The sequence below is a fragment of the Macaca nemestrina genome, chromosome 8, assembly GCF_043159975.1.
Source record: "Macaca nemestrina isolate mMacNem1 chromosome 8, mMacNem.hap1, whole genome shotgun sequence".
Classification (NCBI taxonomy): domain Eukaryota; kingdom Metazoa; phylum Chordata; class Mammalia; order Primates; family Cercopithecidae; genus Macaca; species Macaca nemestrina.
Window position 1 is genome coordinate 53,353,247 of NC_092132.1, and position 16,963 is coordinate 53,370,209.

Here is a 16,963-nt window from a genome sequence, read left to right on the forward strand (position 1 = left end):
CCCCAAACAATAATAAAAATAAGAGAGAGAGAGAAAGCAATGACAGTCTGGATTTATAATGTCAAAGTAAGTTCAGAGTAAAATGCCTTCTTAGGTTTTCATTTTAATGCCTTTACTATGTGTGAAATTGCCTCTTTCTCTCTTATTACATTTGAGATTGCCAGAATTACTGATCAGCCTATCAGCCAGCCTGTTCTTTATTCAAGGTGCTGACCTAGCTGAGGAGGAAGAATGACCAGTATACAGGGTTTCTTCTAACATTAGAAGAGATATGTGTGTGTCTGTATGTGTGTGTGTGTATACATTCCTTAGAATAAAACTGATACAAAGAAGGCAGATTACTTTTGAAGACTACTAGAATATACTGCTTTATGCATTAATTCCATCTGGGATATGTGACTACACCCAGGCCATTACTTAAATGTTGTCTGAACTTGATGACTATGGAAAATAATCTCTATGTTCATGTCTATATTTTTAAGTGTATTTTCATTAAGTTAGTACTTGATAAAAGATATTTTCTAGGATTAGCCTGCTTGACCTTTGTGAGTCACCAGATACAAAATTGAATGTGTCAGGGCAACTATTCTGAAATCAATTGGACTATGTATATATTTTGTATACCCTTTATCTTCCCTGTGGAGAACAAAAGTTCTTATTGTTGGAGCTAGGTTCTCACATACTGTAGAACATATATTCGAGTATAAAGTGACCCTAAAAATAATGTGCCACTCGCAATGTTATCAGTGAAGAAATAAAAGAGAGGTAAAGTAATATACAAGGGTCAGTCACCTCACACTTAGGGCAATCTGGGCACATGGTAGCCCAGTGCTGAGAACTGTGCCTGTGGTTCCAGTCCATGGCATGCATTTGACCTTTGATGTAGCTGCATTGCGTACTCTGCTCCAGTGTTCGAAAAGCAGAGTAAGTCAACAGGACAGAAGAAGCCTTTCAGTCCTTCCTCTCATTCCTGTCATTCCCTTGCAGGCCAACTTGCCCCTGCTGCAGCGTGAGCTCCTCCACTGCGCAAGACTGGCCAAACAGAACCCTGCCCAGTACCTCGCCCAGCATGAACAGCTGCTTCTGGATGCCAGCACCACCTCACCTGTTGACTCCTCAGAGCTGCTTCTCGATGTGAACGAAAACGGGAAGAGGCGAACTCCAGACAGGTGAGAGGGAGGAGGAGCCTGGATGAACCATGGCCTTTTTCTCAACGTTTAACACGTTTATTGTGACAATTAAACTGCCGGCCTATGTCTCTTGCACAATAGCAATAAGCCATTGTGGCCATCTTGAGAATCTGTCTCTGAATCTCTCTCTGGCCTGGGATTTTAACAGAGTTTTGAATCTCTGGCTTGTGACAGTTTGGCTTTTGTATAGATTAATCTTTTCTGCTTGTAATATTAAAGCTAAATGGTGAAGATGAACGATTTTTTAGATTTTCCAAGTACAACTGATGGCTCTTAGATGCACATCAGTATTTAAATTCTCATTTATTATGTAATTTAACCCAACCACATATTTTACTTCAATATTCTGAAATTGGCTGTTCCTAGTTTCCTTAAAATGTGATGGTTTTGAAGCTTGTCTGTTTGTATTTCTTAACACAGTACAGTAGCTATTCGTTTTGGTTTGTATACGAACTAAGAGAAAACTTCTGGGACACTAGATGAACTAAGTGAAGATAAGAGTTATACAGTAGAGACCATAGATGGTATTTTTGCTGAAAATTTTACTTGTTAGATACTATCAGCTACTGTGCTCTCATAACTGAGAATGCAAAGAAATGTAACATAAAACTACTTCTCCATTAAACCCTACAAAGTAATTGTTGAATAAAGCATACACATGAAATTTCCCATTTACCGTAGTAAAATAATTTTTGTGAATACCTCATCCTCATCTGTATCTTCTGGTATAGGAAAGCACAGTCTTATTAGCATCATTTTGCATAGTATTTTTGAAATATGGAGAATTTTATAATGAAGCTATATTCAAAAACTTATTTAGCATATACTTTGCTTTCTTTCTCTGCTTATCTATTCTCTTTTGCTGCATTTCATCAGGCATGGGTGTGACAGCCTTCGAGAGGTTAACACCCTGACACAGTTATGTTCCACATTCATAGGAGCTTAAGATCTTTGGAGCTGCTCAGAGACATCTATTTGTGACCGACTTAGCTATCCTTAAATGTATTAGCTGCTTTGCAAATCAGAATGTTATTTAAAAGCCAGCCAGTTTACATACTGCTATTACATAATCCTCTGTTAAGCAGTTTTTATGCTACAATCTCTGGAATTTTGTTCCTCTTGACATAGAACCTCTTAATAGTTTAAAATTCCTAAAGCAAACAGTGAAATATTAGTCTCCTTTTGACGTATTATAGGCCTACCTTCATCTGTGACCCACAAACAGAGCTACTTTCTTATTCTTGCAACTCGTATTTTCTTGGTCACATTGAAGAGTGAAATAGAGCACTTAGTAATTTAGCTTTTAAAGGGAACTGCTTAATCCTGATGCCTGAGTGGCGTGTCCACATGATGCTGAAAACCAAGAGGTGGCTCAACATTAGATGATTTACACGTGCATTCCTGTTTGACCTGAACCCATTTACCCTGCAGGAAATGAGTATGACATACAGATAGTGAGATATTTTAGCTCCATGATGAAAGAATGAAGGAGAGACTCAATGGAAAATTGGAAGAAGGAAATGTATTTAGGGTTGTTGCGGTGGGGGGAGTGTAACAGGGAAAGGTTTAGATAGCTAAGATAAATGCAGAGATGATCCTGTAGGCAAAATTGAAAATGCACACAACTTACTCTGGCATTCCTAACTGCTAAATAACCATAACAGGGAATATGAAAATCTGTTTCATTCATTTCTCTATATTTCCAACTGTTTTCTCACTAGCTCTTTCCCAGTATTTTATGTTTGAATGTATCATGACTTTAGACTATCATTGGACAGTCCTAAGGTAAGTGCTGGGCAGTGTGTTAATATTGATGTGAAAACTTCATCTTAAATTCCGCAGACGCTCAGCATTCTTGTTTTGATGCTCCGTCGCTGTGCATGCATCACTGTATGCATTCAGTCGGGTAGAACTCTCCTAAAAAGAGTCTTTGGTCTGATTTTCCCTTCGGTTTTTCATGGATGGTTGCCAGAGTCAGAGTTCACATGGTTAATCTTTGGATGGAATATTCTTTATCAAATGGAGCACTGAAATATACATTATATCGCAAAGATGGCAAATGGGTTTCCTTAGAGTTAGGAGGAAGGGTAATGAGAATATGTTGTGTAAATACATTTGTATCTTGTGGGAATTTGATCAGAGCCAAGAAAATATGGGCCTCTACAGTATTTTTTCTTTTTGCATATATTTTCTGTATCTTGTTTGCATATGCATTTTCCTCTTCTCTGGTTATTTATCTGTATATCCAGATCTACTATATGAAATTTTATAGAGTATGGAGCTGTCTGACAGCAGAGCTTTTTTTGTTTTACTGAATGTTTTGTTGGTACATATGGTCTGACATGGATGAGCAGCCACGGTGAGATTTTGGAGTCTATTAAACTGGCTCATTAAAAAGATCAATCTGTTTCTGTAATAACACTGGGAGCCATCAGTCACTAAAAGAGGGAAAAACTGACACCTGAGGAGAAAACACATTTTGGTAATTTGTTCATGACATGTCATGAACAAAAGAGCGCTCTATATTTTGTTTACAACTTTGGGAGCTTAAATTCTGTGACGATTGCTGAGTTAATGTACTAAACAGTCATCACGTGTTTCAGGGATGGGTTTTGGCAAATTTAACTTTCTTCTTGTCCTTAAATATGATTGTCACTGGTTATGTTTTTTTCTTTTTTTAAACATTATTGTTATTTACAGAGAAATGAGTACTCTAGGGAAGTCTATGAAAATTTTTTTTTTTTCTTCTTGTATGGAACAGTGAAATGTTTTCTACTTTCTTTTAAATATAGCTCTGGAGAGTGTCTCTGAACAAGTGTACTGATTTTGTAGGTCTGTGAGAGAATATTGTAGAACCCAAAGTAGAAAAAGACAATTTTTGTTATAAAATTATGTCATTTCTTTCCCAAAATATTAGGGAAACTAAGTAGAAAATTCTGATTTCTATTCTTTGTTAATATGTAAAAGTCAGTTATTTATAGTAAACATTTATTATTCTATCATGCTGTGATGGGAGGTGCTGAAGAAGAGAATGCAGTCTTTTGTTTTGGAGCCATGTAAACGAAATGAACACTCTCTCGGATAGAGAGTAGAAGCTAAGAGCACTCTTTAAAACTGCTCACCGTGGTAGCTCGTAAAGACACAAGCACTTTTGTGTAGGAGGAAGGAAAAGAACTGTTAGATAATGCTTTCTTTCTTTGAGACTGCAGAATGGATTAAAATTATTAAGATTTAAAGAAAATAATTGTGTTAGGATGATTATCATTGCTGTCTTTCTTTTCTCAGAGCTTTGATATCACAGCTTTTTGATCTAATTTGCCTTTAGTATCGTATTCTCACCTGTTATGCTACTTTTCTGATTTAGGGTTCTTCTTGCTTAAGAAATCAAATCAAATAATCTTTGCTTTTGTATGGGTAACATTGTTGTTTTGTTTCCCATTTTGTTCCCCCTACTATCTCAAATGATTGATGTTAAGTATTAATCCCCTTACATGTCATTATTTTAATGTAATTATGCTTTACATTACTCTCAGTTTAATACTTCTAAACTTTCAATACAAAGGCCTTGTAGTTGGATTAATATGTATTTCCTCCTCCCCCAAGAATTAAACATTATTCTCTAAAAAGACTTGCATGAACTTTAGAGATATGTAATTTGTCACCTGGGAGGGATCTTATGGATACACCAGGCCCCATTCTTTTTTTTTTTTTCCTTAGGCATGGTCTGCAGTGTTGCCCAAGCTGGTTTCGAACTCCTGGTCTCATGTGATCCTCCCACAGTGTTGGGATTACAGGCATTAGCCACCACACCCTGCCTTTTTATATTTCATACCAAAAGAAAAAAAAATTACACATACTTTAAATTTATGGATTTGCTCATGGGATGTTATCTGTATTTTTTTTTTTTAAGACAGTGTCTAGCTATGTTGCCCAGGCTGGTCTCAAACTCGTGGGCTCATGTGAACCTGCTGCCTCAGGCTCCTGAGTAGCTAGGACCTAGGTGTGCACCACCACACCCAGCTGGCTCCCATCTCTTTATTCTTGCACAAAGTAAGGCCCAAAGAACTTGCCTAATGTTGCAAAGTTTCTTAGTGAGAAACAAGCATATTTGCATACTTGAAATCTTCCAGTTGCATAAAATATGTTTCAATGTGCAGAATTTAAATAAGGAAACTCAACTAAGACTTAAGCTTCTCTTTTTTCACCTTACTTTCCCTCATTTATTTTCTATAGTTGCTCAAGTGGGTAGATGCCATAGTATAACATTCTGAGGTTTTATATATCTTTTTAACGGTAGAAGAGCCACAGCTAGCCTGCGTTCCTGACTAACTGTGTTCCTCAGTTAGAAAATGCTGAAGGTTGGAGGGTCAAAGGCAATCATTTTGAAATCATATTGGTTGTATTTGTAAGATTTGTTACAACAGTACACACCAACTTAACCGACTAGGCCCATTTTTTTGTTTGTTTCTGTAAAATGAAGGAGATTTCACTATTTTTATCTTTCTAAAAGAAAAGATAGATATGCTTTACAAGGAATTGTAGGGTCAACTGTGCAAATAAGAATTAAATTTGTATAACCTGCATTCAGTATTCTATGAAAAAAATGTAGGGATTTTGTGTCAATTTATACATTCTAGTTTGCGTTCCTTCTATTATGTATTCCACAGTTGCAAGGAGTGATTTTTAAAAATATTAGTCACATCAATTGGGAGGCCTTTCAGTGAAATAGCACAAAATTACATTTATTTATTTATTTATTTGAGATGAAGTTTTGCCCTTATTGCCCAGGCTTCGGTGAGGGATCTTGACTCACTGCAACCTCCACCTCCTGGGTTCAAGCGATTCTCCTGTCTCAGCCTCCCGAGTAGCTGAGACATCAGAGGCCCACCACCATGCCCAGCTAATTTTTTGTGTTTTTATTAGAGACGGGGTTTCACCATGTTGGCCAGGCTGGTCTTGAACTCCTGACCTCAGGTGATCCACCCATCTCGGTCTCCCAAAGTGCTGGGATTACAGGCATGAGCCACTGTGCCCAGCACAAAATTATAGAGGGCATTTTGTTCTCTCCACATTCCAGCTTCAACTTTAACTTGTTAACCTGATTTCTTGCTGCTTTGTTAGGGTCTAACCTTACTGCATACTCCTCACTTCTTAATCTGTATTCCAACTGATGGTTTCTACTGTCTTTCCTAGTTCTTATGTGTCATAATTCTATTAATACCTCACGGCCTAACTGAGTATCTGCTATTTGAATGAAAGCTTCCCACTTATAAATACTATAATAATGGTTACTGTTTACTGAGCACTTCAGGTATGCTGGGCCCTGTGCTAAATAATCGACAGACTAACATATAGCATTCATTTCCTCACAATCCTATGACATAGACTCAAGAAGGCCAAATAATGTGTGTGAAGTCACATGGCTTGTCAGAAGCCCTAATGGGATTCTGACCCTAGGTTCTCGGACTCAAACGCCCATGCTCTCATAGCCGTGATTCTGTACCGTTAGCCTCTGAATGCTCCTGCTTGAAAACAGAGTGCTTTGATTAACTTATTGAATGCCAAATTCATGTTAGGCTCTTTTCTTAGATTCTTTCCTATAGTTCTTTCCATAGCTTTGGATAATCATTTCCCATTTTGCAGGCAGAAACACTGAGGCTCTTAGGGGATTCAGCCTCTTGAGTTCATATGGCCAGCAAATAGCATAGCCACAATTTGAAGCCAAGTCCATGTGACTCCAAAACCTCTGTCTTTTTGAGTACACATTCTGGAGTAATCTCTCACTCTGCTCTCACATACCACATTTGTTCTGTTTTTAATGGTACCTTCTGTATACATGTCCTATATGAAAGTATAGAAGTCTTGTACCTCCAATTGAATCATTTTAATGGTAAAGAATTAAAGTCTGCCCTAAATAATAATCTTATGGAAGGTTGAGGGACCATGTTTCTCTCATCTTTGTACTGCCACTGAAGTACAGGATAGTGCATTGCACATACTGGGTACCTAAATCAAAGCAGAACACTACAAACAGAACAAAAACCACTATTGATCAAATAATTCAAATTAAACTTAATGCAGTCATTTTTAGTAGTGTATTAAATGGTCTCTCTTCCGGGCATCTTTATTTATTTATTTGGTTAAAAAAATGCATCTCTGAAATACAATAAAAACAGTCACAGACAGCCCAGGAACCAAATGCAGTGATTGGTTCACTGACCAGAAAAAACTGGAGGGCTCCAATAGAAACATACAGATGACAGATTCGAATAAGCAAGCAGAGTTCCAAACAGCAGGAGCAGCAGAAACTGAATACTTCAGCAGTGGCAGAGATCAGAGAAGGCAAGGGGAACAGCCACTAACAGACAGCCTAACTGTTGAGCAGATGGTCAGCTTCAGACATGTGACGGAAGCATTCCACCTTCTCACTGCTGGAGGGAAGGCTCAGATGGCTCCCCCAACCTGCATATTGCAATCCTTGAAGGGCTGGGCATCACGTTTGTGTGTCTGGAGTAGCAAGTATCCACCTGCCTCTTACTTACTTCTAGAAGTATTAGCACACTGCTCAGAAAGTCCTCACTCCTAGGTGGTTGTTTAGCAATGGAGAGATTAAAGGTGCTTCTCTCCTTTAGTTTGATTTTCTTTTTAAGGGCACTGGGGAGTTTGTAATGTATTTTGTTTCAATACCTTATTCAGTATCAATAAAAGTGTATTATGTGAAATTCATATCTAAAGTCACCTCTTTTGTAACCATTTCTGAAGAGACCCTTTGCTGAATTATGTTTTAAAAATAATGATGATGAGAATGATTGCCCTCCCCCCGCCCCGATTCAATGTCTAGTCCTTCTATGGCAGTCTTAAACTGCACGTGTTAGAAAAGGAAAGGAAGATGTCTTTGATGTTATTAAGGTCTTTGGTCTGTGTTTAATAGAACTACCATCTTAAGATTTAGATACAGACTTCTAAAATATAAGAATAAAATAAAGTAAATCTTCAATGCCTGGTCTTAAAAGAATTTTAGACCCAGTGTCTCACTCCTACTCATTTTTCAAGGAACTACAGTCTAGGGATGGGACTTGGCTGGGCTGCTGAGACAAATAGCAAACAAATCTGGGGCCCGTGACTCTGGGGGATACTGGCAAAGTGGCACTGTGGTGTGACAAGGGCCAAGACAAAGTTATCCTGGGACTGGAAGGAAGGACCCGTGTAGAGATGCTTGAGATCAGCAATAGTACTTAGATTTGGAAAAGAAAGTTGTAGAGTGATTTCAAGTTTCTACTTGGGTAATAGGTAGAAGATGGTCAGAAAGCAAAAGAGAAATGAGGCCAGTTTGGACTTGTGAAATGTCTGTCAAAACTCAGATAAGTGAGGGCGTAAGGCACATAATTTATTTAAATAAATAAATAGCAGGATGAATATTAGAATTTGAGTTTCTTCTTTCTTAGGTTTATTGTGCTCTATCAATTTGCCTTCCCCTAAAACAATATTTATAGTGGTATTTCCTCACATTAAAAAAAAATGTCAATGTAGAGAAAAAAACTTACACCCACTTCTGCCATGGAGATTTGTCCTCTTGTTCTACTTATTGTCATGATTTTATGATGGATTTTTTTCATACTTCCCCGTTTCCTTGAATGTTACACTGTTTTATATAAATGTTACTAAGGGATTACCAGCACACACTAGCTAATCATCATTTTAAAAATATTTCGTGTAGAGTTTTTGTTTTTATTTATTTTTATTTTTTCCTCGAGATGGAGTCTCGCTCTGTCACCTAGGCTGGAGTGCAGTGGTATGATCTTGGTTCACTGCAACCTCCCTGCCTCAGGTTCAAGTGATTCTTCTGCTTCAGCCTCCCGAGTAGCTGGGACTACAGGCATGCTCCACCACGCCTGGCTAATTTTTGTATTTTTAGTAGAGACGGAGTTTCACCATGTTGGCCAGGCTGGTCTCAAGCTGCTGACCTCAAGTGATCCATTCACCTCACCCTCCCAAACAGCTGAGATTACAGGCATGAGCCACCACGCCCAGCCTCATGTAGTTTTTAAAGGACATTTATTTTCTTTTCCTAATAGTTTACAGTTTCTGTTATTGAGGAGCTGGGGAAAAAAAGAGCCTGAGATGGGGTAAAGTATAAATTAGGTTGCCTCTTAATTTGTTTCTACAAGTGTTGTTTTCTATTAGTCCCATTTCACTGAGCAGAATACTGAAGCCAGAAAGATGGTAACTGGAGATCACACAACTGGGTCCTAAGGATCCCCTGCCCTTAGAACATTAAACCTCGAGAGAGAAACGATTGGGATCTAAATGTGGAAGTGGTTAGATTGTGTTGAGGAAAATGTCTCCTGGTAAGGAGATAGAACATCCTCAGGTAGACTTAAAAAACAAATAAAATCTTTCAGAAATACTTAAGACATAACAGACTTCTCACTTCAAATTTCGACTAGAATTTGAGTTATTTCATGGGTATACTGGTATGGGACAATGAAAAGTCTTTGCTAATTTTGCCTAATACACTGAAAAGGGCAACAAAGAATGCAAATATGGAGTTCACCCAAGCAAATGAGATATAGGTAGGTGTAGGCATTTCTAAGAAGCAGACAGACAAATGGCAATTGTTTGAGTTACCCTTCTGAACATACATGCTTTGAATAGAACTGGCCTTATAAGTAGACATTAGTAATTTGAGGAAGCACCAGAGAGACGCTTCATAGCTTTATTTTTGTGGACAGTGGAAGTTTTTGTATTTTCTTTTTTTCCCCTTCTTTTTGAAACAGGGTCTCACTCTGTTGCTCAGGCTGGAGTGCAGTGGTATGATCATGGCTCACTGCAGCCTCCATCTCGGGCTCAAGTGATCCTCCTGCCCCAGCTTCCTGCCTCGATCTCGGGCTCAAGTGATCCTCCTGCCCCAGCTTCCTGAGTATCTAGGACTACAGGTGTACGTCACCATGCCCAGCCAATTTTTTTATTTTTTGTAGAGACAAGGTCTCACTATGTTGCCCAGGCTGGTCTCAAACTCCTGTACTCAAACAATCCTTCCTCCTGGAGCCTTCCAAAGTGCCAGGACTACAGGTATTAGTCACCACACCTCTGCAAGTGTTAATGTTTCACAACTGTTAGAATGTAAACTACCCTTGTGAGGTCATGAGCTTTATTATTTCAGTAGCTAGCAGGGTGATGGGCCCCAGGATAGGACAGTAAGACCTGATTGAAATGAGAGAACAGACTCGGGCCCTAGCCTGCCTTTTAGGACATTACTGCCCTTGCTTTAGGAAAAAATAATGCTTTTTTCCTCCCATTTAATTGGGTCATTGAAGTAATAGCACTGAACAAAGGGTTCCACTAAGGATGAAGATAAATAGCGTATCTAACCATTTAAAAATTGTAAAAATTATTCCAATGTTGTTGTTGTTTTCATTGATCAAGGAGAGAGAAAACTAGTAAGTTGGAGTGGTTTGACCCAAATAGGTCAAAGAAAGATGTTTCATTATTTAGAAATTCTACAGGGGCTGCACTAACAGGATGTTTTCTAATTTTTGCACAAAAAATAAGGTATAAATAATAAATTGTTCAAACCAAGGAACAGAGAACTTGGCTAAGGTGATTGCCTTAGGTACTTAGGGTTTGGGCAGAGGACTATCAGCACTGTGTGTTTTGATCTGTGTAACTATGGTATTTAGCTGTAAATATAAAATACTTGAATTGCGGAGTTTGCAAACTAAAAGGGACTGCAGAAATCTTCTAGTCCAGTGGTTTTCAAACTTGATTTTAGCCGCAGACTTTTTCCTTTAAAAATGAAATCTTAAGTGGAACCCCGATGATTAACACAGATAATAAGAAGTGGGTTCCTCTGGCACTTTACATCTTGAGAATCTTGATTCTTTGGGGGAAAAGTTCTTCATTGCCTACAAAATCCCTTAAGCACCTCAGGTGGCACAGTTTGAAAACCACTGATCTAGTCCAACCCTTTCATTTTACAGATGAATAAACTGAGGTCTAGAGAGGTTAAGTGACTTGCCCAAGGTCACACAGCTAGTCATGGAAGAGCCAGGACTAGATCTCAGGTCTCTTGATTCCCAGTCCAATGCTCTTTCCACTACACCACACTGCCAGTAAGGTAGGTGCTATGTTAGCATTATGTTCACAGCCGCTAATAGTCTTCAGTATTTTCCAACTGATTTATGCTAATATGCATTGAATATTGAAGTGTATTATTTAGAAATTTGTAGGATATGCAAATACAGATTTGAATCACATGGGTATACTCTTAGAAGATAAATCAGTATCTAGAATATTTCAGTTCACTTTTTAAAATTATTTTAAAGCAATGCAATTAGGTAATGTCTCAGCTACACTGGATATTTTAGTCTGATATCAATGATCAATATGTAAGGAGTCAGTATGTTTTAGTGTAGACACATACTTTGATGGGAGTGGCATTAGGATTCCTGGCTGCCACTCCCTTGGGGGCTATGCTCTGCCATCATTTCCAATATTGGCCAGTCTATTCAGAATAGTGCATCCCTCTTAGTATGTAGTGGGCATGTTCTTTAACATAAAACTCTGAAGATTTACCCTCAGTTCTTTCTATGTCTTTAGCTTCTGTCTCTAAGTCCTTTATTCTTCTCAACCTGGTGTGTATGAATTGTCACTGCGGGACCCACCCTAAAGGGGCATAAAGGATGTTTCATTGTAGAATCCTGTTGCCCCTGATCATCTCTGTTGTTGATTCAGTTTCCACCTGGATTGCTCTAGTATTATCAGACAAAGACTAGATGCTGTCACTAGATGCCAGGAAAGTAGAAAAAGTGCCTCTATGCTGTTATTTTACTACCTAAAATAAAGAAGGCATGTAGAAGTCTGTAGCCACTGTGAACCAGTAGAATTCTTATGAGAAAATGTCCCTGAGAAAATAGATGTTACCACCTGTCTAAAGATAAGAGTGCCGGTCTTGTAAGTAAAAAGTAAGTTTGGGAGCAGTGATTACAGTCAAAGTTGAATATGGTTTGTTTCTATCTTATTGAATATATTAGGGGCTAGTCTCTAAGCAGTAGAAGTATATACAGCCAGAAATTACTTCTTGAGTCCTACATTTATTTGAGAATCAAGGAATCGTGACTAGTTATCAGGTCTTATTTATAGAATGCATTCCTTCTGAAAGCCAAGTTCAGAGTTTTGTGCATCACATGGTGATGTGTCGTCAGGGTGTTCCCGTCCTGCCGTATAACCTGATAACCCCAGACAGGATACATTAGCTCTCTGTGTATGTGTTTCCTCAACTTTAAAATAAAATAATGACCTAGATCTTCCTTCTAGTCCAGGCTAGCTCTGTATGACTGCTGATTGATTACCTTGGTGACTCAAGATAGTGTCAGGGTCCCAGACATTGCATTGCATGCTGTGTTCACTTGGTTTGATCCTTACTTTCCTGTAGAAGTTTCTGTGATGATGGAAATGTTATATATCTGTGCAGTCCACTACTGAAGCCACCAGCCACACGTACCTGTTGAGCACATGAAATGTGGCTGCTGATACTGAAGAACTGAATTTTAAGCTTTATTTAATTTTAAGTAACTTACATTTTAAGTTAAGCAACCACGTGTAGCTAATGTATTGAACAACACAGTTCTTAGATGTTCTCTGACACAGAAGTCAGAGACCAAGTGGAATAGGTGTAGCTCAAGTGTTCATCAAGAGAGTGGTGATGTTTTACCTTGATGATTCTTCATCAAATATAGTCGGTCTTAGGGTAACTTGTTAGAAATCAAGCACTGTTTTTTGAATGAAAATGTTATCTACAGGAGACTTGAGTTTCCTCTTGTTTGTGACTTAACCACATGAGCTTCAACTGAAAAGATATTTGCTAATTTGATGAGAAGTGAAGCATTTTCTCCTATCTGCAGGCTTATGATCATTTAGGTCTCGACACAGGTCTCAGTGAATTCCCGTATGTTTTCTGGGAAGCTGAGTTTAGGTTTCTGGTCAGTAAAAAATATTCTGTCTTTATTCCAAGCTCAAATATGAGTGACTGAACTGTGCTGATTTCTGAATAGATGATGAAACAAACTCTTGTTTTTTCCCTCTTAGAACCAAAGAAAATGGCTTTGACAGAGAGCCTTTGCACTCAGAACATCCAAGCAAGCGACCATGCACTATTAGCCCAGGCCAGCGGTACAGTCCAAATAACGGCTTATCCTACCAGCCCAATGGCCTGCCTCACCCCACCCCACCTCCACCTCAGCATTACCGTTTGGATGATATGGCCATTGCCCACCACTACAGGGACTCCTATCGACACCCCAGCCACAGGGACCTCAGGGACAGAAACAGACCTATGGGTAAGACTGAAGGATCTGTTCACTTCTTATGGGATTGGGTGCTTGAAGACTTGCACCATTACTTCTGAACTGAACTTGAGGCTTGAAATCTGTGATAGGGATAAAAATTATATTATCTTATCTTGCTTTATATTGTCTCCTTTATGAAAAAAACTTGATTGGTATTAATAGACTTTTCAACAGCTGTGCGCTGTCTCTCTCCTAATCACTTGTATTCTTTAAGAGAGTACACTAAATTTCTTTGGAGGAGGGCATCTATATTAATACAAGACCCTCAATTGTGTTTGTAACAAATGCAAAATAAATTTTTAGCTTGAATTCTCTTTTAACACGAGACTTCATATGCAGTCTGCCTGCCACAAATATTTTTAAAAATCACTTTATTTTCTTGCATTGTGTCTTTTGTTTCAGATAGTCTCTACGTTTATTTTGATTTTTTTCGAGCCTCCATGATATTCCGTATTTCCAAAGTATGATATGGTATGCTATCTGTGGCTTCACAGATGTTTCCTGAGGAATGATTTGGTACTTTTGTTTACTTGAAAATGCCAGTGATTGAAGTTAATATTGACAATTTGGGGTCAAGGATCGGAATACTGAAGAAGTGAATTTGGGCAAATATGTGTTCTATTTCCCTGTGTTCATTCCTTCTTTGCATAAAACTATTAGAAGTAAAGCATTTTGTCTGGGTGCAGTGGCTCACGCCTATAATCCCAGCACTTTGGGAGGCCGACATGGGTAGATGAGTTTGAGCTCAGGAGTTTGAGACCAGCCTGGGCACTGTGACAAAATCCCGTCTCTACTAAAATTAAAAAATTAGCCAGGCATGGTGGTGGACTCCTTTAGCCCCAGCTACCTGTGGGGCTGAGGCAGGAGGATCGCTTGAGCCCAGGAAGCCGAGGTTACAGTGAGATGAGATCATGCCACTGCACCCCACACCATGCACCCCAGCCTGGGTGGCAGAGCAAGACCCTGTCTCAAAAAAAAAAAAAAAAAAAAAAGAAGTAGTAAAGCATTTTGAAGACATTGCCTTCTGTAGAACAAATGTCTACCATGAAAAGTGAGAGAGAAGATGAACAAGGTAAGTTTTTAAACATATGATTAGTGGTTCAGTGGTGGAGATGATAGTGTATCAGAGGGTTATTAGTAAGTACACTATTACTGGAGTGCCTTCAATTCTTAATTAGTGATGAGTCTAACTGAGAGCAATAGTGAGTCTCCTCTTCTTTTTCCATCTCCTGTGTCCACATCACCCACCAACAGGACTTTCTCTACCTTGTAACGAATTGCTGGCAAACTTTCCTGATGCGGGTGACTTAGTGGCCAGTACACTAGAAAGAGCAGGGGATGAAGTGCAAGTAGAAAACCCAAAAACAGAGCTGAGGATACAGAATTCTGGGGAATGTAGCTAGCCAGTTATTCACTACTTGATTACAGTGATAGTGGTTTTTGTTTTGTTTTGTTTTTAGCCACAGGCAGAGAGAGTCTTAATATATAAAGTTTACATTTGATTTCCAAGTATGTTGCTAGCAAACAGGGGCTCCACGTGTAGGGCCTTTTTTGCCTTTCTACGCCCAACACCCCAAATGTTTAGAAAGCAGGAAGAGTCAGGATGAGGGGAGGGGCGATTGAAGCTTTGGTTGTAAGATAGTAAATTAGTAGTTCTGGTTCTCCACAACAGTAATTTCTACGTTTATATAGTGTGTCAGACAAATGACTAAGCATATAATTTGTGCTTTCTTAATAGCCAATCTGTCTAATGTTCTCGCAGGTACCATTTCTGAAGAGCTTTCAAAGGTGGTTATGCTATTTCTTGATCTGGATTGATATTTGGACCCCAAAATCAAATGTGATAACAATTCCCTTCTACACAAAGCCTTAGCATTTATTTATGACTTAAGTACTGAAAACCATGACTGCATGTTTTTAAATAGCAGTGGAGTCATCAGGTCGTGGTGAGACCAATTCAAGGGATCCCATTTTGTAGATGTGTTAGCAAATGGCCTGTTTCTTAGGCAGCAGGTGCTATTTTGTGAAATATTAGTTCCAGTGCACTATACAGTAATCAGCAAGGAAGTAATTACACTTATGTGCAACGATTATGTTTTCATCAAGTAATGTAAAATATCCCTTTATGAATTATATCTGTATCCATTGGTTTTATGTGATTTTCTTCAGACCATGTTCCTTACCTTTTAATTATATTAGCTTATAAAATTAATAGTGCTAATCTCTATAAATATGTGCAGCTACTAAACCATCCCTAAAGTCTGGCAGAGTTTAGTGTGTGTTAATGTAAAATAAAATCTTGATGTATGAGCAACAAATTATGGTATTACATCAGGCTGCCATTTTGAGAATATAAAAATTGTCATAAAGATATACTTAGTCTGGTACGATTTATAAATGCCTATTATGTGTAGGAACATATACTCACTAGAATCCTTCAGTAAAGTAACCTGTTAGCGGCATTAGTTTATAAGTAAGCTTAGAGTTTTAGCCTAGTCAAAATATTCTAAAACAAAATAACTAGTTAAGACTCAACATTAGTGTCAAATTTCCCACAAATGAAAATGTGATTATGAGCTATTTAATGATTATGAGCTATTTTCCCCTGGTACATCCCTCTGGTATTATGACTATAAATAAAAATTGTGTGCTGCTGAATATTTAAGTATCTTAAATAGAGAAATTAGTAAATGTAAAATCTTGATTTATTTTTTATTTTTAAAGATTTGATTATATCTAACAAATGACTTTCAGTGTTCAAAAGCAGCAAATGAATCTTACATTTTTTCAGCAAGTACTTGAGCTCAAACATGTTTCTAATACACTTAGTATTTTTTTTAAATGAGATGAAGCTTAGTACTGTTTCACAAATGCTGAAATCCCACTACCACAGATGTCCTGTTGCTCATTAATATTACTCCAGGCGTTACAGCTTGTGTCATTACTGATTTGTTCTGCTGAATTTTTCAAGCTTTTGAGACCTCTGGAATTCTTGTCCTTAAAGGCAAATATTCAGATGCCTCTAACATGGAAGTCACTGTCACATTTATATCCTTATCACTTTCTGGTTATTTTCTGTGGTGACTAATTTTAACAGTAGTGGTTTTTCCCTAAAACACAGGCAACAAATAAGTTAACAAAAATTACATATTTGCAAACATTTCAACTTGAAATAATCACAACAGAGCAGTAACTAAGTACTATTTTTCCCAATGTGTTTATATTATGCAAATTAATAAAACATATTTGCACTTTTACTTTTTAACCAATAGGTGGCATTGACAATTTTAACTTTTAAAATATATCTTAGAATATGTTCTAATTGGACAGGAGTGGTACAAAGCATCTTGCATTTAGCTTTTCAGTTAGTCTGAGAAAGGGTTGTCATAAATTTGTTCACTTCCATCAGTTGTAAATGAAATCTCT

The 16,963-nt window shown here is 38.0% G+C and overlaps 1 protein-coding gene across 1 annotated transcript in view; it reads left to right on the forward strand.

The window, feature by feature from the left end:
- The window catches only part of LOC105497264 (RUNX1 partner transcriptional co-repressor 1), a 142,608-nt gene that overhangs the window by 91,373 nt on the left and 34,272 nt on the right, over positions 1–16,963 (forward strand). Inside the window, 2 exon segments of the mRNA XM_071068013.1 lie at positions 988–1,169; positions 13,278–13,528. Of these exon segments, the coding sequence (XP_070924114.1) occupies positions 988–1,169; positions 13,278–13,528 (433 nt within the window).